At 29.0% G+C, this 25,212-nt stretch overlaps 3 protein-coding genes across 3 annotated transcripts; 2 read left to right on the top strand and 1 right to left on the bottom strand.

Moving 5' to 3' along the window:
- The first annotated feature begins 4,188 nt into the window (after positions 1-4,188).
- Positions 4,189-10,866, top strand: LOC145744613 (uncharacterized). The gene is made up of 16 exons (XM_082562506.1): positions 4,189-5,367; positions 5,599-5,702; positions 5,903-6,049; positions 6,415-6,585; positions 6,744-6,901; positions 7,018-7,127; positions 7,252-7,408; positions 7,531-7,671; positions 7,772-7,888; positions 8,001-8,163; positions 8,517-8,643; positions 8,734-8,893; positions 9,085-9,174; positions 9,267-9,421; positions 9,521-9,606; positions 10,180-10,866. Exons 3-16 carry the CDS (start codon positions 5,947-5,949, stop codon positions 10,275-10,277), a joined length of 1,836 nt encoding a protein of 611 aa, XP_082418632.1. The 5' UTR covers positions 4,189-5,367; positions 5,599-5,702; positions 5,903-5,946; the 3' UTR covers positions 10,278-10,866.
- Positions 10,867-11,031: 165 nt separating this feature from the next.
- Positions 11,032-12,849, bottom strand: LOC145745704 (uncharacterized). The gene is made up of 4 exons (XM_082563848.1): positions 12,372-12,849; positions 12,053-12,131; positions 11,831-11,984; positions 11,032-11,693 (listed from the first exon to the last, which is right to left on the bottom strand). The coding sequence occupies exons 1-4, from the start codon at positions 12,534-12,536 to the stop codon at positions 11,474-11,476; spliced, it is 618 nt and encodes a 205-aa protein (XP_082419974.1). The 5' UTR covers positions 12,537-12,849; the 3' UTR covers positions 11,032-11,473.
- A 9,691-nt stretch (positions 12,850-22,540) lies between these two features.
- On the top strand, positions 22,541-24,923 carry LOC145746010 (uncharacterized). The gene is made up of 7 exons (XM_082564188.1): positions 22,541-22,568; positions 22,774-22,879; positions 23,387-23,549; positions 24,028-24,108; positions 24,344-24,498; positions 24,581-24,666; positions 24,826-24,923. The coding sequence occupies exons 1-7, from the start codon at positions 22,541-22,543 to the stop codon at positions 24,921-24,923; spliced, it is 717 nt and encodes a 238-aa protein (XP_082420314.1).
- The last annotated feature ends 289 nt before the right edge of the window (positions 24,924-25,212 follow it).

Genomic DNA, 25,212 nt, shown 5'->3' on the forward strand with positions numbered 1-25,212 from the left:
AAGGTAAACCCTAACTCCTATAATTAAAATTGTTAAACTAAGTGTAGTCGGTGTCTAGTTTTTCAACAATTTTTTTGTTGTTAATATTTTGTAGGTAATTCACTTTTTGTCCTATAACGAATCCATGTCCAGCTTTGAAAGAAAATATTTTTACTGAAATTTAAAACAATATGGAAAATATAAATGTGAAACTTGAAGAATTGCTAAAAGATGGTAAAGTTGATGAAATAGCAAACCGTAAGTAATTCAAAGCCTATGTTTGTATATACTCAAAGAATTTAAAATTGTATTTATGGTATATCTATCCTGTTTTGCTTCAGTGCCTTATATTACTATCTTAAAAAACTTAATAAAAGATTTTAACATTTTAAATATACTTATTTGGTAACAGTGGTTATAATATGTTTATTTTTTAATAGTTGACTTTGATATAAAACAAGTTGTTCAAGTTGCTATTATTGGTTTAAAAGTCAATGTTGAACAAAATTTAAAACGAGGAACAATTTGCAAAGATTCCTTAATTCGAATCATTCTTTTTGATGCTCTTTATCAAAACAAAAAAACTTCTGATTTTCAGGTAAATTTAAAAACATTTTGCTATGTGCTTGAAAAAACATCTTAGGCTATTTTGTAACAAGTTTGGACAAATAATAATAGTTTGCTATTTAATTTGTTTAATTGCTGTATTTGTCAATGTTTTAAGAAAAAACGCAAATTTATTGGAGATGAGTTAGCTGATGCCAATGCTGTTTCCATCTTTATTACATACATGAAAATTTTAACTGATGGGTACTCATTTTATCCAAAAACTGGGTAATTTATTATATTTATTGAGTATCAGTTACATTTATAAATAAGCCATCGAAATTAAAGATAAAAAATAAATAAAATATATAACTTAGTATTTAACTTGATTAATTTTTTTAATTTACTATTTTAGAGAAAGTCTTAAAGCTTTTAAAACCATAAGGTCACTACTATTAAATTATTCTGATGCTTCATCGAAGTTTTGTACTTCTTGTTTTCAAAATGATCTTCATCGATTGTTAATTAAAGATTTGAAGAAATTAAAAGACACATTTTCTAAAAATGTTGAGGTATATTTAACCATATAACATTTTTCAAAAATTACAAATACACTCCAGGAAATTATTTTTTTAATTTTTAATATTTAGCTTAGTTTTAATTATGCGAACCTTTAAACATATGTAATAGTAGCTTACAAATCGTGTTTTATGTTTAAGCTGGAAGGAGATATTGTCATGTCCGGCGTAGGTATTTTAATGAACTGTGCCAAGGCAGAAAACAGTTCAAATTTTTTGAGGACTATGAGATCAGAAGTTGACATTATCTTGTGGTATTCCAAAAACACAGCAGACATTGATGTAAGTTGTTAATTTAAATTTTAATTTATCAACAATGTAAATAGCCTTCAACTTAACACAATAAAAATTTGTTGCTGTTATTGAATTTATCAAATGGTTGATACTTAGGCTAAACTTCAGGTTAAAGTATTGAGCGTTAGGCTTACATTTGAAATTTGATTATGAAGCTTTAAAATTGTAGTTGCCTACAGAACTTTCTTTCTTACATAAAAAATAAATCAATAATTTAAAATAGTTTTATATTATATTTATTTGAACCTTCATTTAGGTACATTGTAAAGGGTGCTTATGCACATGCAGTTACATACTGTTAGCATATATTGCTGATGAAAATAAAAGTGATGTCATTACAGCTGGAAGTAATGTCATTGGATTTCTTATAAAGGTATTTGAAACAAGTGTAAGGTGTACCCACTTCTTTATTACTATCAATTGAAAGTTTTTATAATTTGCAATTTATTAGCGTTTTAATACTGTACAAACTACATTCTTGTTACAGTGAAATATATTATTTTTTTTGATATTCAGAAATTGGTGCAGGCTGTTAAAGAAAAGCATCATAGATATAAAGGATTTAGTGCAGAAGAAATGATTATGGCACTTACTAAGCTAGCTTCAAATCAAAACAACAGCATGGCAATTTCAAAACATTTCTACATTTTTAAGATTATAGAACAGCTTGTGGCAGATGGTAAGTTATTGTAGTTGTAAAATGTTTAGATTCTTAAGTTTACCATTTTTAGATTTTGAAAATTTATTTAATGTATTTAAGGAAGTGAAAGTGAAAAGAAGGCAGCCGTGAACATTCTTGGAAATGTCAGTTTTCATCAATCGAGTCGTGGAGTTGTTCAACAACTTGAATCTCTTAAAAGTAGCTTAAAAAGATTATCCAATACCAGGTAATGATTTAAAATTTTTAAACAATTCATAATGATAATAGTTTCTGGCTTAGGTCAGCTAAATAAATTTGTTTTTTATTACTAAATATGTAATAAAAATATTAATTAAGAATGCTTTTATTTTGTTAGACAATTTTGTTAGTAAAGAATTAACCAAGCTGTTTAACAATTTAATGTAAAATATTTTTTTATATTTTAAGAGAATTTTCATCTTCTGTGAATGGATTAACTTGGATGTTGGAAAGATCAAGCAATAAAAACATGGTTGGATCTTATAAACTTCCTAATCAGAGTACTAATGACATTCTAGAATCGATTATTGAAAACCTTACAGAACTTAATACTGACAAATCTAAGACCCAAGTGTGTGATATCAAAAACTTTTGGCAACGTTTTTATTAATTTATCATTCTAAAAACTAAATTAATTTTATTTTTTAATACATGTATTGCTGTTTTTTTGATTAAATCTAGATGTGTGTAGTTCATTTTTATTTTTTTTTTAAAGTTATTTTGCAAGTTGTAAGTTTAACAAAACTAACATTATTTTAATTAATTTTTTTAGGTCACTGAAAGTAGAAGTTACAACAAAAGTGATATTCACATTATGATTAGTCATCATTTCATGGATTCCACGAACAGTACAGTGCTAGAGGTAAATTCATGTTGGTATACTACTATTAATATTTTAAGATAAAATTTGGATTTGTCTGAGATTTTTTTTAATCTTACTTAACATTTTGTTGTTTTTTTTAAAGTTGTGTAATAAGCTGAATGCGTCTGGTTATAAAGTATGGATCAAACAAAGTAATATGCCAGGAAATATTTACAATGAAATGAATACGGCAATGCGGGCAGCAAATGTGGTTTTAATTGCAATTTCTCAAACCTACAAAGATGATTTTGTTACAAGGTAGTTTTAAAGAGTTAAAATTTTTTTTTAATCTATATACATTTATCCTCGATGTGGAAAGGTCGACTTCACAATCTAAACATAGACTAACATCAGTTACCTCGAAGCAGTCTTAAGTTGCCTTTGGCAGTTTGGGATATTATAGAATATAATTGCCTGGTAATTACGCTGCTGATTTAGTGCTGGCTCAGCAGGAGTTAATACCTTGTTTTTTAGCATCTTACTAAGGGGCGTTACAGCATAAGAGCAGTGGGGATCGCACCCACGATTTCATGTAGTGGAGCAAGTGTTCTAACTACTACACAATGCTGCGGGAGTTATATAAAAATTTTTATTTTACTATTGGTTTTAAGTCATTATTTAAGTGTCCAATTGTTTAAACAGAATGGAAGCAGATTGCATAACAGAAAATGGCAAAAACTTTATTCCAGTATTAATTGAGAAAGGTTACACCCCTGATGGCTGGTTGGGTAAATTTTAAGTTATATTTTGTTTAAAAATAATAGCCTTAATTTACAAAAGGTCACTTATGTTTTTACATTGTTTGCAGATCCCTCTAAATATTATAGTATTTATTTGTGGCTTTTGAATATTTTTTTTGTTTTTGTATTTATCTTTATCCTCGATGTGGGAAAATTGAATGCGCGACTTAAACATAAAGTAACATCAGTTACTCCAACTCAGTCTCGAGTTGCCTGTGGCAGTTTGGGATATTATAGATTAGAACTGCCGATAATTAAGCTGCTGATTAATTGCTGACTCAGCAGGAGTTCATACTGTTTATAGCGCCTTACTCAAGGTTGCTACAGCATGAGATTAATATAAGTCTATCTGCATATTGCTTAACATATTACAAATCTATTGTTGGTAAATTTGGATTTAACTTGTGTAGGTTTAATGCTTGGTGGCTGTAACTTGGTTGATTTTGGAAATGGATTAAATGAAATGAAATATTTAGAATTGGAGAAAAAAATCAGGGAGTTTTTTTAATTTTACTTTATATCATCTATATATTTTTATTTTCTTACATTTTTATTTTTAATTTTTTTGCCATATATTTTCTTAAATACTAAATTGTAAATATTTAAAAAGAAAAACAGTTTTTATGTATTTTATGCATTTTTTATTAGATTGTAGCCATGTTCTTAATCTTGTGAATGTTTTATGATTTATGTATTCTAAAATTTTTAATTTAAAACATTAGTAATAAAAACGTGTATATTAAATTTATATTTAAACTAAAATTAAGTCTGTGCTTCCAGGCTTCTAAATAAAGTTTGTTTTATTAGCTGTTAAATTTAGAAAGTTTGGTTAAGTTTTGTTTTTGCAAGTAACATAATTGCAATATGTTTGAATTAAGTTTAACTATTTGGTATTGTTCCGTAAAGTATTTGTTTGGCAAATGTTTAAAGGAAAAAAGAATGTGTTTATTTATTTTGGTATAATTTGTTTTAAAATCATACAGAATATAATTGCAACCTGGCTTTTGTTTTAAGTATAAAACTTTATTAAAATGCAAACGAAACTTTACAAAATAACAAAAAGTAAAATTTTACTGTGTCAAAACAAGATTTGCATTTTTAACATGGGCATACTATGTACATAATCTTTATAGTGCATAACCTAAATGTACATTTTTATTATTGACTAGCACATAAAATAATTTTTTAAAGTTAACAAATAAATAATTTACCAAATTAAACCTTAGTGCCTATTTAATGACTGGTTAAATAAATAGGTGTTTAGGTTAAAGTCAATAAATGGTAATTGAAATATTATTGTTAAGTTAATATTTAACATTTTGGTAAAAGAATAAATGTATAACAAACAATGCATGTGTTGGAAGTACGTTTATTTTGTAGTCTTTTTATAAGTTAGTGTTGTTGGCCTACACATAGAGAAGTAAATTGTGAGTTGAATAATGAGATATATTGCTATTCGTGATTATTATTGCACTTCTTCTACTGAGCTTTCTTTTAAAACTGGAGAAATATTGATTGTATATAGCAAGTAAGTAAAGTTAGTTTTTAATGCTGTTTTTGGACACAACCTAAAATGTTTATTTAATACAGGGAAGGAACTCTATGGGAAGCAAGGCATTTGGTTTCAGGAGAATGTGGAATAGTTCCTAGTGATTGTCTAACTTCTGCAACTACTTATCAAAAAGAAGAGTAAGTTGCTTATTATACAAAAATTATTATATGAAAAAAAGAGTAAAATATTAAGCTTTTTGTTGGTCTAATATGCTATGCCTTTAATGTATTAAATATATGTTATAAAAGACTAAAAATAATATTGATTTTAGTGCACATTGGTCTTTTAGGTATATGTGTTTTACTACATTATTATGCAGCTTTAATGTTTAATTTATTGTGTGTACTTTTTAACTTTAACCTAACTAGATGGTTTTATGGGAAAATTTCAAGATGGGATTGCAGAAAACTGTTAAAAAACGCAAACAATTCTGTGGGAACATTTCTTGTTCGAAATGGCTTTTTTAAACAAGGTACGCACAATAAAGTTAATTTATTTGTAAATATTTATAATAAATTTTTTGTTGTAACAACATAAGGTTATTTTGGCTGCTTTTTAGGCCTTTGACTGATTCAATTTTGCATAACATATTTTTTTATTGCATTATAATGTTGAGATAAATTTTTGTTGTTGAAAGACAATTATAACATTGATACATTCATTATGATACAGGTTCATTTTCTATATCTGTTTTAAACAAAACATTTCTGGGTTTTATGCGCGTTTTTCATCACCCAATAACAAGAATAGGCATCGAAAAATTTGGGATTGATGAAAATCAGTTTGATTCAATCAAGGATTTGGTTAAATTTTGTCAAGGTAAACAAGTTTTTTACTTAGCAAAACTAAAACATTTTTATTTTTTTCTGCATATCACTTAATTCATGTTGCATTTATGTCTTGTATATATATTTATCCTCAATGTTGGAAGGTTGAATGCGCAACCTTAACATAGAGTAACAACAGTTACTTCGAAGTATTATAGATTATCCGATAATTAATCTGCTGATTAGGTGCTGGCTCAGCAGGAGTTTATACCAATTATAACACCTGTTGAGGGCGCTACAGCATGAAAATACTTGGGATCGAACCCAGGGCGTCATGTAGTGTAGGTAGTGTTCTGACCACCACATCATGCTGCCGGTATTAGGTTGTTTATTAAGTTATCATCTTTTTGTTTGCAGATAATTGTATTTTGGGGTGTGTTTTAACAAATCCATGTCCAGCTTTAAATGAAAATAGTCTCATAGAGGACACAGAAGCACAAAACAACATGGAAAACAATGATTTACTGCTTAAGGTTTTAAAAATAGAGGAGATGATAACAGATGGTAGATTTGAAGAAATTGTTAATAGTAAGTAATTTTTACAGTCTAAGCAATTTCAATGAGCCGTACTGAAATATTATTAATGTTATATTACATAAAAAAACATTTTTAGAATCTTAAACTTGATTTGACTTGTTTTTTGTATAACTACTTTGTTTTTAAAAAAAGCTTATTTTTGATTTAAGTGGACATGAGTATAAAACAAGTTGTTCAAGCTACTATTATTGGTTTAAACGGCAACATTAAACAAGATTTAAAACAAGGGAAAATTTGCAATGATTCTGTAATTCGATTTAATCTTCTTTACGCTCTTTATCAAAACAAAAAAACTGCTGGATTTCAGGTACAGTTTATGTTACTTAGCATTAGGCTTATACATAACACCACATTTTTCGTAACACTTTAAAAGTAAAAAAATATAAACTCTTGTATTTAACTTGAATTAATTTATGTTGTAAGAAAAATCGTAAATTCATTGGAGATGAGTTAGCTGAGGGTAATGCTGTTTCCATCTTTATTATGTACATGAAGATCCTAACTGATGGATATACATTTTATCCAAAAACAGAGTAAAGTTATTTTATTTTTTATAAAAAAATATGTACAGACAACTGAAGAAAATTAAAATAAAAAACTTTGTAGTTACTTAAACTTACTTTTCTTACTTAAATTAAATAAATTTTAATAATTAAGAAAAAACCTTGAAGCATTTACTATCATACGGTCACTGATATGGAATTATTGTGATGTATCTTCTAAGTTTTGTGTTTCTTGTTTTCGAAATGATCTTCATCGATTGTTAATCAAAGATTTGAAACAGTTGAAAGACACATTTTCTGAAAATATTAAGGTATAAATAAAAATATAATTCTTTGAAAAATTTCCTAATCTATATAACATTATTATTTAATACTTATAATAATTTGAATGCTTAATTTTGATTAAATCACTTTGTAAATATGATTGTTTAAGCTGGAAGGAGAGATTGTTATGTCAGCAGTCTCAATTTTAATGAACTGTGCTAAAGCAGAAAACAGTTCAAATTTTTTGAGGACGATGAGATCAGAAGTTGACACTATCTTGTGGTATTCCAAAAACACAGCCGATGTTAATGTAAGTTGGTCTTTATTTTATCTTTGCTTTATATAGATATAAAAAATCCACATTTTAAATTATGAAAACTTTAAGTATTGTTTATTTTCATGTTTTTAAGGTAAATTGTGAAGGCTGCTTATGCACATGCAGTAACATTTTGTTAGCATATATTGCTGATGAAAATAAAAGTGATGTCATTACAGCTGAAACTAATGTCATTGAGTTCCTAATTCAGGTAATTTAGACTAATAAAATTAATTCATAAACATTATTTGTAGGCCTAGAAGTGTATACCTTAATTATACATATTATCGGGGGTTAAATTAATTGTAATTAAAATTTTTTAGACGTTGAAGCAGGCTGTTAAAGAGAAGGTTCATAGATATTATGGTTTTAGTGCAGAAGAAATTGTGATGGCACTTACAAAGTTGGCCTTAAATAAAAATAACAGCATTGCAATTTCAAAACATTCTGACATTTTTAAAATTGTAGAACAGCTTATGAATGAAGGTACCACAGCTTATTTTTAAGTTATATTTTAATGTTAAATATTATTTGACCGGCAGCGTGGTGTAGTGGTAAGAACTCTTGCTACATCACATAAGGTCGTGGGTTTAATCCCCACTGCTTTTATGCTGTAGCACCCTCAAGTAAGGCTCTATAAAAGGTTGAACTCTTGCTGTGCTAGCACCTTATTTATTGGGCAATTATAATCTCTAATATCCCAAACTGACAAAGTCAACTCGAGACAGGGTCATAGTAACAGTTGTTACTCTATGTTTAGGTTATGAAGTCGACCCTTCCACTTAAAGTTATATAAAAAGAAAATATATTGAAGTTATAAAAGTAATATTTTTATCAAGGAAATGAAATTGAGAAGAAAGTAGCTGTAAATTTTCTGGGAAATGTTGGTTTTCACAAACCAAGTAGCGAGGTCATTAAGCAAAATCGACCTCTAATGAGTAGCTTAAAAAGTTTGACCAACAGCAGGTAAATTATTAACTTTTAATGAATATAATTATTAACTTTTAATAAAAGATTTTTATAATTTACTTCTTTACCATAATGTAACATTTTAAGAGAGCTTTCTTCTTCTGTGAATGGATTAACTTGGATGTTGGAAAGATCAGGAAATGAGAATACGGTCGGATCTTATAAACTTCCTAACACGAGTTCAAACTGCATTTTGCAATCAATTGTTGAAGACTTAGAACTAAACAACATCAACTTTGAAATCAAAGCATGAGAATTCTTTAAAGATTATAACATTTACTTAAAATTATAATTGCAAAGTTATATGTCATAGTAATTTTTACATTTTAAAATGTATTTTTTACTTCTAAAACATTGTTTAAATTTATATAAACTAAACATATTACTTAAAATTGTAAATTTCTTGTGTAAGAACTCTATTATATGTTTTTGTTGCAGAGTTCTCCAAGTACAAGTTACAACAAAAATGATGTACGAATTATGATAAGTCACAATTTAACTGATTCAAACAACAAAACAATACTCACTGTAAGTTTTTTTTCCATAAATTGTAAAACAAAGCATGATTCTGTAAATGAAAAACTACATTTAAAAGTTAGTAACTTATTTAATTTTAAAAGTTGCATGATAAGTTGACTGCATCTGGTTATAAAGTATGGATGAAACACAGCGATAAGTCTAGGAATATTTACGATCAAATAAATGCATCAATGCAGGCAGCAAATGTGGTTTTAATTGCAATTTCCCAAAACTACAAAGATGATTTTGTTACAAGGTAGTTTGACAAATATAAATTAGTCAGTATTTATTAGAAAATATGTCTTTTTTTGTTTAAAAACTTATTTTTGACGACAAAAATAAAATATTTCTGCAGAATGGAAGCAGATTGGATAACAAAAAATGGCAAAAACTTTATTCCGATCTTGATTGAGAAAGGTTACACCCCTGGTGGCTGGTTAGGTAAATTTAATTAACACTTTGTTTATTTGTTTAAAAAATTAATATTGTGAGTAAGATGGATATGACTACAATAATAGATCATAAACAAGTTGTAGTGGTTAAGGCACTTGGCTTTCTAAACGAGTGACTTGGTTTCGATCCCCACTGCTTTCATTCTGTAGCATCCTTAAGTAATGTAACGCATTGAGTCTTTATTTATCCAATAACAATCTTATTTAAGCTTATTCAAATATAATTAATTAAATACACAAAATATAAAATATGTACTCAACACTAAAAAAGAACTAGTTCAAAAAAGCTTACTAACAAAAAACACAACTCGCAAACAATAAAGATAACAGTAGGCGTAAACACGTGACTAGAAGAAATTAAAGGTGTAAGCACGTGACTAAAAAATGAGATAACGACAGTTCAATAATATTACAGTAAAGTATTTTAGAAAACTTTTGCTAAACTTATGCCAAGCCTTCAAAAATACAATTTGTGACAAATAATCTGTACCAATAATGTAAAACTTTAAATAAACAAACCTAAATATACTAGCAGTTTGTTATTTGGACTTTAATTTCTAAGGTTTAATGCTTGGTGGTTGTAACTTGCTTGATTTTGGAAATGGAGTAAATGAAATGAAATATTCGGAACTGGAGAAAAAAATCAAAGAATTAAGATAACTTTTTTATATAATATTGTAACGTAAATTGCCTGTTTTCTTTTGTATAATAAGCTGTTGTATATCTTGTAGTTTATTATTGCGAAAGGTTACGTGCAATCGCCCATTTACTCGTATCACGAATGCCCCGATACCATACAATCAATTACAGTTAAACTTATATCCACGTGTTTCAGAACACGTGATAGAGATACGGTGTAAACACGTGACTTGAGGTGTTAACATGTGACTAGAAACAGATAACACTTAGCGTAAACAAGAAAATGGCGGATTTGTTACAATATCTTCTTTAAAACACTATAAGTGATATTATGTATATGTTTTTTGTTTTGACTGTTTTAATATTTTATATAAGACTTTAATTATATTTTGTAAACATTACACGTTTTCTTATTATTTATACATAATGCATTTTGTAAATAGTAATTTAAAAAATATTAATTTACGAAAACAAGTTTTGTGTATATTTGCATGTTTTTATAAATATTCTTTTAATTTTTATTTGTTAATAATAATTTTGCTTCGTTCTGTAATCGAACCGGCGTCCTTAAGCTAGATGTTTAAATTTCATGCATGAATAAAATCACATGAAAGCAGCTGTGTTTGCCTTAAGCAACTTGGTCTTTAGCGTCGTTTTTCAGAATTCATTGTAGAGGTTGTTTTGATTAGGATTGTTCATAGCAATGGATTAACAGAAATTAGTAATATATTAAGTTGCAATGGATAAACACAAGCAAAGTGTTTTATCACTTGGATTATTTTGCATTTATTTCAAGAAAAAATTTCAATATATACCAGGTATGTTATATAACTTTCATAACATCTAAAACGCTACATAACATATGATAACCAGTATTAGAAAGAAAGAGCTTTATTTAAATGTATTTATGCATATTATTTAAAGTTAAACAAAGGTTGTTTTTATAACAGTAATTGAATAAAAAGATTTGCGAGGTGTAAACACTTTACATTTTAGCTTAAGCGTGTGAATAGCTTAAAGCCGTTTAACGTCATTGTTCAGCGTCTTAAATAAGTTTAAGTGTAAACCTTATAATATTATTGAATAAATTTTTTAATTTTAAACATTTACTAACCTATAGTAGCTATAAAATCAACGAATCATGTAAATTACAGCAAGCCAGGTAAAAATTGCTACTTTAAATGCTACAAAGTATTTAAAATGTTGCATATAGTTTGTTAACTTATGTACTTTACGACTTCTTCAGCTCGTTCGTGCAAATCTTTGACTGTGATTTCAACAAATTTAATTTGAAGTTCCCTCATAAGATTAAGCATAAGTTCGTGGTAATCTAACAAAGGCTGAAAACCACCTAATTCGATTCGGACGCCGTCGTTTACCATAAACTCAACGCAAGGCCTGATCACAAATGTAAAATGCGTTGTTTCTTCTCTATAGCTAAGGTAATATATAAGCATTAATTAGGTAAATCTATTCAAGTTAAAGTCGGTTATTTAGTTACAATATGTGAGATATACAATTTCAACGCTAAACAAAGCGTTACTAAACAGTTGTTATATTAAAAGCGTTATTACCCTGCCAACAAATCCATTAAACTTGATTGATTTTGTGCAACTTTTCGCTCATTTGTGCCCACCAAAAGATCGATGTAAGTTAATACATCCACAGCGCCTCTGTCCCACAGAATAATTTCTGATCCGTCGCCATGCAATTGATATTGCTTTTCGACTGTGTAGATATTTTTAAAACATTGTTAAATAGTCGATCTTAATTAAAAGTATTATAAAATAATTTACCAGCAGTTTTTTTGGCAACTATACGCCTTAAAATTTCTTTGTTGAGATTAAGAAATTGTTTTTTGTCATGCTGCATATCCTGTAATTAAAAAACTTTACAGTGTTGTTGTTATAGGGCCCTAGGCCGGTAAAATCGTATTTAAATTACTTATAGATGGTTTAGTTAGGTGCAGTATTAATATAACCATTGCCACCCTATACGATAGTCTATAGAAGCGCGGTAGTCAGTGCCTTAAACCGCTATGCTATGTCAACGTACAAAAAACGTAAAAAATCCAAAATTTTAAAATACTGTTATTGTCATAAACTATAAACTTACCTCAGTTATTTTCATATCCGCGATAACTTGTCGTGCAATTTCTTCCTGCGCAATAAAATTAAAGTCTTTAAATGCTTTATTCCCTGAAAGATAATTCACCAAGGTTGTTTTGCCAACAGAATGAGCTCCGCAAATGTGGATTTGGCGAATTTTACCCGGCTTCATAACGTATTCCTTATAAAAATTCACTCAAATAAACTAAATAAAATCCTAAAATTATAGGACTAAACTAAATGTTGCGAGCTGCGTTAAATATCTGATACGATTATATCTGCAACTATAGTAATAAAGCATGTTGACACAGTATTTTAACTCAATAAAGTTTGTATATTGGTTCAGTTTGTTTGCGAGTTATTGTCAACATAAGCTATAAAAGTATTTATTAATATTTAAACACTTTATATATGTTTCCCTATAATTTAGTTTGGTATTTTGTGAAGTCAAACTATTGTAATATTGTATAACGGTTTGCCAAGTAAAAATATTTAAAAGTATACAGATAATATAATTTGTATAATTTATGTCTATATTAATAAATACTGTTCTCTGCGATTAGATTTTTTGATTATATTTTCTGCGCTTTGCTTGGCCTAACAATTGTAAAAGTAACGAAGACCGGTACTGTATATAATTGCTTTTAGACGCTGGGTTACCAGTTTTATTGTAGTTAGTAATTCAACCCACACAACAACAATGTATTGATTACAAAGAAATACTAAAGTATTGCTGGACAACACTTTCTACTATGGTACTTTCCCTTTGTTAAATTATTGATGATAGTATTTAGACAGTTTTGTGCGATTTATTTATTTTTTACAAGTTGGTATTTTTTATTTTTTTTTAATAAGCTTATATGTAGTACTGTATTTTTATAGAACTTTAAACTAAAATAATTGTAAACTGCTTAAATGTCAATACTTTTTGTTATCAATATAACTTTTATTTCTATTGTATCACCCGAAAAAACAATTTAAAAAACAAAAATGAACCTTACAAAAAATCCTTTTAATATAAACACTACAGAAAACACATTTTCACCAATATTTAAACTTTCACCTTAACACAGCACCTTATGCTACGCAATTTAGTGATAATACACATATAGTGTAAACCCTTTTAAACTATTGTAATGATTGGCAATAAATTGCATGTAAGGGTAATTACCAATATTATAATAATAGACACTATTTTGATATGAGCCAGAAAATGTTATCGGGTAAGAATAATAATCTGTATAAAGGGTTAGATTATCGGCTCCAGATTCGGTTTGAAAATCATTAAAAGTTAAATGGAGATGAGAATAATAATCTACATAACCAAAAAACCAGCACTCGTTTAAGTTATCGGGGTAGTAATATGGGTAGTTATTGGACACAGCGTTATCATAATTAGAAATATTGTGAACAATAGAGCAATTATGAGATGGAATAGTAGCTGTATATCTTAACTGAAACCCATTGTTTGTACCAGAACCATCTGTGATAAAAGTTAGGTGCATATACTTTCCAGAAGAGTAGACTTTGGTTGCATTAACATTTCCGCTAAAAAGACCTAAGAGTGAGCTGTAAGAAGCGTAACTGTTGTCATATACACGCAAGTAGTCGTAACCCATTTCCGAAAACATTTCTGGAATTTCAAGTTCAATTACATATCCATAATAACCAGTATAGATTGTCCAAGAGCAATCAAGGTTGTTATAATAGTTATATGGGTAATTGGGCGAATAAATATAGCCGTAGTAATTTGGATAAGCATAATAAAGTGACCCAGAGCAAGTTGTATTACTCGGAGACTCGGTCGTTGTAGCTTGGGTTGTTTGCACAGAGTTAGGGTAACTGTACTTGTAACCCAGTTGAAAACCCTTTCTATTATAAATATTATCTGATAAAAAGTTTAGAAACATATATCTACCAGTCGAATAAATTGAATGCAAACCGTGTATTCCTGTATAAGTTTTTAGCAACCCATAGTTGTCAGAAGATCCGTCATATACATACAAATAATCATAACCATTTTCAATATCCATATCTATGACAGTTAGGTTAACCACGTAGTTTGAATAATAAGCAGATATTCGCCAAGAGCAGTCGATGTAGTTGTAGTAGTTATTTGGATAGTTAGGGGAGTTAAAGTAGTTGCTATATGAGTATGCGGTAAGGTAAGATAAGTTATCGCAAGTTTCTGAAGAGTTGGTAGTGTCTGTAGTTACATCAGGGTAAGCAGTCGTTGGGTAAGTTGGATAACTATATCTGTATCTTAAGTTAAAACCTTTACTAGTAATTGATCCATCGGTGTAGAAGTTAACGTACATATACCTACCAGTAGAGTATATGTATTCGTAACTGTGATTTCCAGAATAAATACCGATAAGCGAGTTTGAATTAATGTACGAATCATCATAGACCATGAGTTTATCGCAGCATTGTTCTGTAACTAACTCAATGATAGTTAGCTCAACGACATAACTTGAATAATAAGCTTGTATGCGCCAAGAGCAGTCAATACCATTGTGATAGTTATTTGGATAGTTAGGTGAGTAAATATAATCATACCCGGAATATGCAGTAAGGTAAGAGGTCTCGCACGTGTTGTTAACAACAGCAGTTGTGGTTGTCTTAGGAGGTACGGTTGTAACTGGCAAAGGCGCATACACACTTGCTTCAGCTGAGAACCCACTACTAGTAAAGGAACAATCGGATTGCAGATGAAGAAAAACGCTATTTGAAGTGGTTTTAAATGAAGTGGTATGGGATTGCAAATCGCTAAAACTACCAGTAATTACCTCAATAACATTGTCATGTATAGAAAGCCCATCATATATTGTCAAACGATCGCAACATTCTTCAATATCTAAATCTGTAATTTCAAGACTTACAGTTTTGTTATCGGGAACCCTTATCCACCATGAAATGTCAGCATTATTGGGGTACGCGTTAGGGTAGTTAGGAGACTCAATTTTAGCCTTCATTGCGTTTACTCTGAGCCCATACATGTCTAACGAAACGCGAGCACGGTTTAAAGGTTTGGTGTTGGTTACAACGGCCTTTGTGATAGTTTCGATGTATTGCAGTTCGAAAGTCATCTCAGTTTCGCCCTTTATATGGACAGTGTTCTGTGCAGTCTGTATCTCGTTGTCGTAGTTGTCTAAGTACAAAATTTTGCAAATGTTAAATCAAATAGGGAATCAAAAATCAGGAAACGTTAATAAATAATTCACAAATTAAACTTCGATTCAATAAGTTATATAAATCTCTGACATTTGTTTAATAAATATACTATATTACGATGTAAAACTGGGCTATTCACATTTCTAAAACATATTTTATTGGTTATTATGATAATGTTAAATTCCGCTTTAAAATAAAAATTATTTTAAGAAATGGTATTTAATGACTATATAATGAAATGTACCAAATTATATTTACCAAGGACTGCTTTAGGAACATAAACTGCAGCATTATGATCGTTTTCGCTTGCCATACTCATGACCTCTTCCGCCACCACCCGGTTTGTTTTTTTGGCAACGTAGGACATTTCATCGGTGTGCATAGAAAATGAGGTCATTTCTGCGTTTTCGGGCAGATAGGAATGAAAGCTGACGTCATCTGCTAGGTAGACCGGGTTTTCAATGCTGACCCTCAGCGTTTGAGCTTTGTCATCTGGTTTTGTTGTGTTCGGCTGCATTTAAACAAACATAAAATTATTATAAATTTTGCAGCTTATAGCTTATTTGATAAAAAAATTACAACAGCAAAGTACCTCCGTCTATGTATTTTTTTATTGGAGCAAAGATGGTGCTTATAAATTTTGTAAAAAGGCGTTTAATTGTGTGGTTAATTTAGTAGTACTAGTTACAAGATTAATACGAGAAAGTTTTAAGTTAGGTTAAACTAAAATTATTTACCGCAGCGTAGATCGGGTTGTCGGGAAAGAGCCCCACTACGAAAGCTTCGTCATCAGAAAGAGATATTGTGACGTCATAGCAAGACGTCACCAGCAGTAAAAATAAATTAATTTTAAAAAGCATTTTCTAATAAAAAGAACGTAAACACAAAAAATTTAAAACAATTAAAAAAATAATAATAAAAAAGCGATACAAAATTATATCACATTAAAAAATATTTAAAAAAAATTAAAAAGACCTCACGAAATATAATTTTAATTTTTAATAACTCTAATTGAAGCCTTGTTTTTATAGCGTTATTACTTGCTCATAAAAAATCAAAAGAGTTCCTTGTCAAAGTTAAGAGCAATATTTATAGCGTTTTATTTCAGCACCACGTGTGCTGGAAAAGCAACATCTGGTTTGAAAACAATATTGTTTTTTTATCTTAATTTCGAAGAATTGCTTATTTAGTTAATTGTTATCGTGCGAATTATGGCATACACTTCACTTATTGAACAATTGTGGCTTTTTAGGTGACGAAAATTATTTATCATCGCTTATGGGAAACTTCTTGAAGTGCTTACTTAGCCCTTCTTCTCACCTTAGGATAGATTAAAATATAGGTAAACACGCGCTGAGAATATGAACACGTGCATCCGCAAAATGCTATTTTAGACACTGAGGTATCTTCTGTAAATGGTGGTTTTTCGTGACAAGAGTTTTTAAAGTTTCAAGTGAGAAGTTAAACATTTAATTACTGATAAAAATATTTGTTCAACACTTCATTGCGAATTTAAGTTCTAAGTTGACGGGCAGCGTGGTGTAGTGGTAAGAACACTTGGTACACCACACATGAGGTCGTGGGTTTAATCCCCACTGATCTTATGCTGTAGCGCCCTTGAGTAAGGCGCTATAAACGGTATAAACTCCTGTTAACCCAGCACTTAATCAGCAGTATAATTATGGGGCAATTATAATCTATAATATCCCAAACTGCCACAGGCAACTCGAGACTGGGTCGGAGTAAATGATGTTACTCTTTGTTTAAGTCGCGCATTCGACTTTCCCACATCGAGGATAAATATATATACAAAGAAATGGTTGAAAGTCTTGAAATGTTTTATTTTTTAAAAGGTAATTTACCATGGTTGTTTTGCCAACATAATAAGCTCCGTAAATATAGACTTAACGATTTTTTTCCGACTTTGTTCCGTTTTGTTTTGTAAAAGTTGTCCAAATAAAAAATATACAAAAGCTTAAAATAGTTATATGTTTGTTCAAGTTGATAACTTAACAATGTGTGTGTGTTGATACTAAAGTATTGCTGGATAATATTATCAACTTTGGTACTTTCCCCTTATGTAAATTATTATTGAAAATATTAAGACAACTTTGTTAAATTAAGAATATCATACCAAAAAATTTAGACAAATTTTATTTATATTTTACAACCAAATAACTAACTAATATATTTTCTTAAATTAGCTTAGATGTAGATTTTTGTTTTAATTTATACTTTTTATTAGAACATAAGGTTAAAGCCAATGTAATAGAAAATCTATTTTTATGCTCACCCTAAACGTAATTTAACAAATATAATATAATAATTTTTGAATTTAAAAAAAAAAAACTTTTTTAATTGGAATATTTATAGTATATATATTATAGATATACAGTTTGGGCTCTCCAAAAGTTTTTAGTTTTCTAATATTATATCTTTTTTAGCCTTAAAAATGTTTTTTTATTAGCCAAATTTAATAAAACCAAGCAGGGCAAAATATTTAATCTGGTATTATCCTGTTGCGTTGTTTAATTTTAAAAATGTTACAATAATCACATTTACAATAATTTAGTCACAAAGTTAAAACTATTTATTTATTTATGGATTTTTTTCGTAGTTGACACTGTAGCTCAAGTTAAAGCCTTTTTTAGTGAATGACACATCTGAAAGAAAGTTGACATACATAAAACTACCAGAAGAGTAAACATTTGTATTGCTATAATTTCCTGAGAAATGTCCAATCCGCGGATATAACGAAGAAAAACCATCGTAGATATAAACACGATCACAGCATGTTTCTGTAACAAAATCTAGAATAGTTAGCTTAACAACTGAACCAGGATAAGATGTATGAATTCGCCAAGAACAGTCTATATTATTGTAGTAGTTATTCGGGTAGTTGGGTGAGCTAATGTAGTTGCTGCTTAAGTATGCGTTAAGATTAGATAAGTTATCACAAGTTTCAGATGATTTTGTTTTGCCTGTAGTTTCTACAGGATATGCAGTTGTTAGGTTAGTTGGGTACGTGTTGTTAACAACAGGAGTTGTGGTTGGTTTAGGAGGTACGGTTGTAACTGGCAAAGGCGCATACACACGTGCTGCAGCTGAAAATCCACTACTTGTAAAGGAACAATCGTACGTCACAAGCAGTAAAAATAAATTGATTTTAAAAAGCATTTTCTTAAAAAAATAAAAATTAAAAAAATGTGTAAAGCAAATAAAATTATTTAAAAAAATCATCATTAATTATTATTTAAACTTTTTATCGACAAAGATTTGGGCCTCAGTTCTACAGCATTAACCTTTTTTTTCAAAATTTAAACAATTTTTTGTCACATTTTATTCATGTTTATAACATATCATTACAGCAATATGTGAGGTGGGATAACAACACCTGTTTAAAAACAAACTTGCTTTCTTTATCACTATCAGAATTTCGACAAATTGCTTATTTAATTAGTTGTTATCGTGCGAATTTTGACACACAACTTGTTGGAAAATTGCGGCCTTTAACTGATAGTAACTCATTGTACTGTTTTAAAGAAACTTTTGAAGTACTTGCTTAGTCCTTCTTCTCACCTTAGGATAGATTAAAGTACAGGTAAACATGCGCTGAGAATATGAACACGTGCATCCGCAAAATGCTATTTTAGACACCGAGTTATCTTCTGTAAATTGTGGTTTTTCGTGACAAGAGTTTTTAAAGTTTCAAGTGAGAAGTTAAACATTTAATTACTGATAAAAATATTTGTTTTACACTTAGTTAAGGCTTTAAAGTTTTTAAATGGTTAAAAACATGTTTTATATTTTCTTTTGAAGTGTGACGTCATATAACAAATAAAAAACAGAAATTTCTTTTATTGTTTTGAATTATATTTTAGTTAAACTGTTTTTTTTTTTGTATTTTTAGAAAAATAACTTTAATCACAAAATAAAAGTAACTCAACCAATGATAACGCAACACAAAAAATCAAGCCTACCATGACGTCATTTAACGAACTATTATGACGTCACATGAAAAAACAATTAGATAAAAAAAGGGTAAATATTGATTAAAAATATTTTAGTTCGTAATTTTTCGGTATCTTTATAATTAGGATAAACAAAATACAATAAAATGCTATTAATAAATCAATTATTTAAATTTTATTAGCAATAAAAATGTGTTAAAATTATACAATTTATTAAAAAAAAACAATTAAATTTTTTTTTAATTTAACTTTTGGCGCAAAAAAGGTTATAGGTAGGTTAAACACGTCACAGAGAGGTTTTGTTAAGTCAACAATTACTATAAACGTACAACTACTAGCAGGTTCAAAATTAAAAAAAAACATTTTTAAATTTAATTTAATAACATAATAATGTAAATTTTAATTTATTAAAAGTTTAGCAATGTTTACTTTACGTTTTATATTTAAATTATACAGAAATGTTTAAATAAAGAACCAAAATGGGGAATAGTTCTGCCACCACAAACCATCATCCAAGAGCCGACCCAGAAAATATATGTATGTATTATATTACTTAGTTTTTTTTAATATTTAAAAAATAAAATTTGAAATCACAAATAAATATTTCATTTACTTAAAAATTGGTAATTTTTATTGATTGCTTAATAGTAATCTAATAAAATTCTGGCAGAAAAAGTATGCCCTAATTGTTAGCATGTCGTTTTATTTTTAATTAAGCTAAATTATTTTTAGAAAAATCAGCAATAAGTAATCTAATGTCAGAGTAAATGAATTTTAAATTAATATGTGAAAAATAAAACGTTATGGAATTATTTTATATTACTATATGTACAACCCTATATAGCACCTAACATTTTACTTAAACATATTGCAGCAAAGTATGAAGGTGCAAGAGCTGGAACGGTTACATACCCTGATCAAAATCAACCTTCAGCTTCAAACCAGGTTTCTGTCGAGTCAGAAAAACGGGATATGATCAAGAATTTAACGAAAGGCATCGCGGATAATTACCAAAATGACTCAAGACGACTTACTATCAGTGACGAGGCGTTTAATCGGTTTTATGTTTTGTTTCGACTCTTCGTGATATGTCCTAACAGCGATCAAGAGGTGATCAGGTTTAAATTTTAACTGCTATCAGGAATGACAAAGTTTACTATGCTTAACTAACGATTTTGTTGAAGGTTTAAAGTTCAAATATTTTAAGAGGATCTTGGTACCAACGCGAAAAAGGCTGCTATTTTATTATACTAAAAGGGGTTATGTTTTAGGGGTAAATTGGTTAATTTTAACTGGTATCAGTTATTACAAGGTATGTTCATTAACGAACATTTATGAAAAAATCTAAAGATCATTGTAAAAAAATAAATGGCTTTATTTGGGCTTTATAAAAAAGAGCCTGTTTATAAAGTAAATTTAAAGTAAAATAATCAATTTTATTTAGTTACATCGCAAGTCAATAGGTGACCAAATTGCTGAAGAAAATCCCATCTCAATATGGGTAAAATATTTAAAGATGTTCACCAACGATAAAATGGCGTATCCACCACATGGGTATGTTGTAATACTTGTTGTTAAGTTCTGTTTAACATCAGGTTACGAACCGAAAGGTTTCGGGTTCAAACCACACCAATGCCATTTTATTCGCTTTTTATTTAATCTGGTGTTAACAAATAATTCAAACAAGTATTAATTACGTTTTTTACGAAAAAATAATTGTTTCTAATGTCCTTTTCAGGAAAGAATTTGAAGCATTTAATTTGATTCGGTCTCTAATTCTTAATTGCACCGACGGGTCTGATCTTTTTTGTACTAATTGTTATAATAATGGATTTCATTTACAACTTGTGAAAGATTTGCGAAGGCTAAAAGAAACGTTTTCGATCAACACAAAGGTAAATGCAATATATAAATGTGTAAACTTATATGCATGTTCTGTAAACTTATAAGCACACATGTAAAAATGTAATTTGAAAGTTTAATGTCATATCACAATTTAAAAAATCCTATTTTTACTGGTTAGTTTTAAAGTTATTAACTCTAGTTAAATATTGTGTTAGAACGACCGAGCATATGTAATGGTGTCTATTACTATATTAATGAACTGCGCCAAGGCCGAAAATGGAGCCAGATTCTTAAGGGGAATGAGAGGAGCCGTTGATATAATTCTATGGTACGCCAACTCGGACGAAAGCAGGGTAAATTATTGTTTATTTGGATCTTTATATATTTTAAATAAGAGTTCTTTATATAGTAGCAAATATATTATGTTTAAATTTCTTTAACTATGCCCTTTAATAATCTCTAATTTTAAATTTGTACAATGTTTTTCAAGGGTTGCCTTTGTGCTTGTTGCCACGTGTTAATAGCTTACATTGCTGAGGAAAACAAAATAAGTGAACTGATCACAGCTGGGAGTGAAGTTATCAGTTATCTGTGTAAGGTTGGATAAAATAATTATAACTTTAACAAAATTTTATTTAATATTTAACCGGCAGCATGGTGTAGTAGTAAGAACACTTGCTACACCATCATGAGGTCCTGGGTTTAATCCCCACTGATCTCATGCTGTAGCGCCCTTGAGTAAGGTGCTACAAACGGTACAAACTCCTGCTGAGCCAGCACTTAATCAGCAGCATAATTACCGGGCAATTATAATCTATAATATCCCAAACTGCTAAAGGCAACTCGAGACTGGGTCGGAGTAACAGTTGTTACTCTATGTTTAAGTTGCGCATTCGACTTTTCCACATCGAGGATAAAGATATATACAAAAAATATCTATACCCGGTGATTTATAAATATTTTCTATTTGGTTCATTTTTATATTTATTTGTGTTTTACATTTTAAATACGACAACAGCTTTATTTTTTTAATTTATCTGATGTATTTTAGGCTTTAAAACGTGCTATTCGCGAACCAAGTCATCGGCAGAATGATTTTTCAGTTTATGAGATTTTACTTGGTTTAACTAAACTTGCTCATAACGACAAGCATAGTGCTGACATTGCTAAGCACCCAAGACTTTTCATGTTTATTAAAGATTTGATTTACTTCGGTAAGTAGCATTAGTACTTATATGTAATTTTTAATCTTGCTTTTTATATACACTTATATGTGTTAATTTGCTTTTTAAATGTGAAAACGTCTATTCGAATTTTAAGGTGTTTGCAAGTACCTTAATCAAGATTTGGATCAGTTAAATCGATGATTTTTTATTAAAACTGAGATTAATAATAGCAATAATGTATTTTTATTATCAGGTACTTCTCAAGAGAAAGAAGTTTCGATTAATCTACTTGGTGCGATTGGAGGTTTTCACATTTCTAAGAAAAACACTCGAAAACCCGATGGTGGACGTCGCATGAGGTAAAAATAGAAGTATAATAAAAATTTTGTGATTTTAAAGGGCTATTTAAATTTAACCTTTGGATTTTTTACCTTGAATGTAAAAACGCCTAATTAAAATTTTTACCGGTACCTACTGACTCTCGTTTTTCCTTTGGAGTATTAAATTTCGATTGATGAACTTAACATTTTCAATTTAGTTGTGGTACATATTGTAATGTATTGAGTTTCCGGTTCAATCTTTATTAACACAACAACAATTTTATTTAAACTTATTTAAATAAAATCGAAATAACAACACAAAATATTAAAATATGCATTCAACACTAAAAAAAACTAGTCCAAAAAAACTTCATACAAAAAACACAACTCGCAAACAATAAAGATAACAGTAGGCGTAAACACGTGACTAGAAGAAATAAAAGGTATAAGCACGTGACTAAGAAGTAGATAACGACAGTCCAATATTGTTACATTATAAAACACTTAAAAGATAACATTGTTATTGTAAAGACGATTTGTTTTCAGTTTGTTTGAGGATGATACAGATTTTCACTTGGACCACAATGAGTCAAGATCTGCCGCTTTCCAATATCATTTTATGTCATCCAATGATCCTGCAGGTTTTTCCAATTCTGAAGGAGCTGTCCCGTTAACAGCTGAACAAGCTAAAGCATTGGAGTTAGAAAAAGTAAGCATATCGTAAAACACTATTTACTTAGTATTGTAACGTAATAAGTTTCAGGTTAAATTTTTATTTATACAATAACAATCTTATTTAAACTTTTAAAAATAAAATAGAAATGAATACACAAAATATTAAATATGCACTCAACACTAAAAAAGAACTAGTCCAAAAAAGTTTACATACAAAAACACAACTCGCAAACAATAAAGATAACAATAGGCGTAAACACGTGACTAGAAGAAATAAAAGGAGTAAGCACGTGACTAAGAAGTAGATAACGACAGTTCAATATTGTTACATTATAAAATGCATTTTTTTGGTAGAAATATTAAAAGAACTTTTATAACACTGCACGAGCGAATAAATTTATTAAAATATTTTAAATCGCACAGGAATTTTAAGTTTTTAAATGTTGTTAAACAGTTAAATTTGTTATACGAAAACTTTTAATTATTTATTTGGAAATAAATTACATTTGCAGAGCGGTCAGCTGACTCAGCACTCTGACATACGAATTATGGTTAGTCATCACCAACTTGACGGTCCGGGGGTCCTAGCAACAGTAAGTTTGGTTTTATTTAGGTAAATATATATTTAAAATATGCTGTTACGTATGTTTAATTACGGGTGTAATTTTTTTCAACTTACATTTAAATACTTTTTTATTTAATGTATTTTTATTTAGGTTTATTTTTGATATAGTCTTGTTAAAATTTTGGTAGTTTACCCATCATCAAGGCTAACATCTAAAAAGTTTAAATTACTGCTAAAATTAACAGATATCGAATTTATTTTAGATTTATTCACGTTTAAATTCAATTGGTTTTAAAACTTGGATTAAGCACAGCAAGATGGCGGGAAATATATTTGATGAAACTGCTACAGCCATCGCTAATGCTGACGTCATTCTGATAGCCTTGTCAAGAAAATATGAAGACAACTTCTCAACGAGGTATCTTGAAGTGACCGATAATAACACAATATATTTATACTTTTATTTGTAAACAGAATAACAATGTTTTATATGTATTCAGGTTTGAAGCTGATTGTGTAACAGAAAAACGAAAAAAATTTATTCCAGTTTTAGTTGAACGCGGTTACCAACCTTCGGGCTGGCTAGGTATGTTTATTAAATTCAAATATAAATTGGATAAATAATTTTTAATAAAAAATAATCAAAATATGATCCACTTCTATAAAGTAAATTTTTTAGTAAAATTACGTTTGGTAAAATATGTTAATATTGATTTAATAAAAGTTTTTATTATAATACTTTAAGGTATAATGATAAAGGGGCATGCCGTCTTCGATTTCAGCACCGGATTTTCTGATAAAAAATTTTCGGATCTTGAACGAAAAATTATTGAAATAAAATGAAATTAAAAACAATCTTGTATTTATCATAATGAATTAAAATGCGAACGCCTCGCTGTTTTAAAAAAAAAATCTTTGAGCCGAGATGTCTGGGCCGAGGTGTCCAGGGCCGAGGTGTCCAGGGCCGAAGTGTCTGGTTACCTATTATAATTATTTACAACATACAAAATAAATCAAAATATGGTTTTCATAGTAAACAATCTCTTTTATAGATATAACAAACAAAAAATAACAGTTATAATATTTTTTTTTGTTTTTATTTATTTTTTTTTTATTTAAATGAACTATTATA

Source organism: Corella eumyota, chromosome 3, assembly GCF_963082875.1.
Source record: "Corella eumyota chromosome 3, kaCorEumy4.1, whole genome shotgun sequence".
NCBI lineage: Eukaryota > Metazoa > Chordata > Ascidiacea > Phlebobranchia > Corellidae > Corella > Corella eumyota.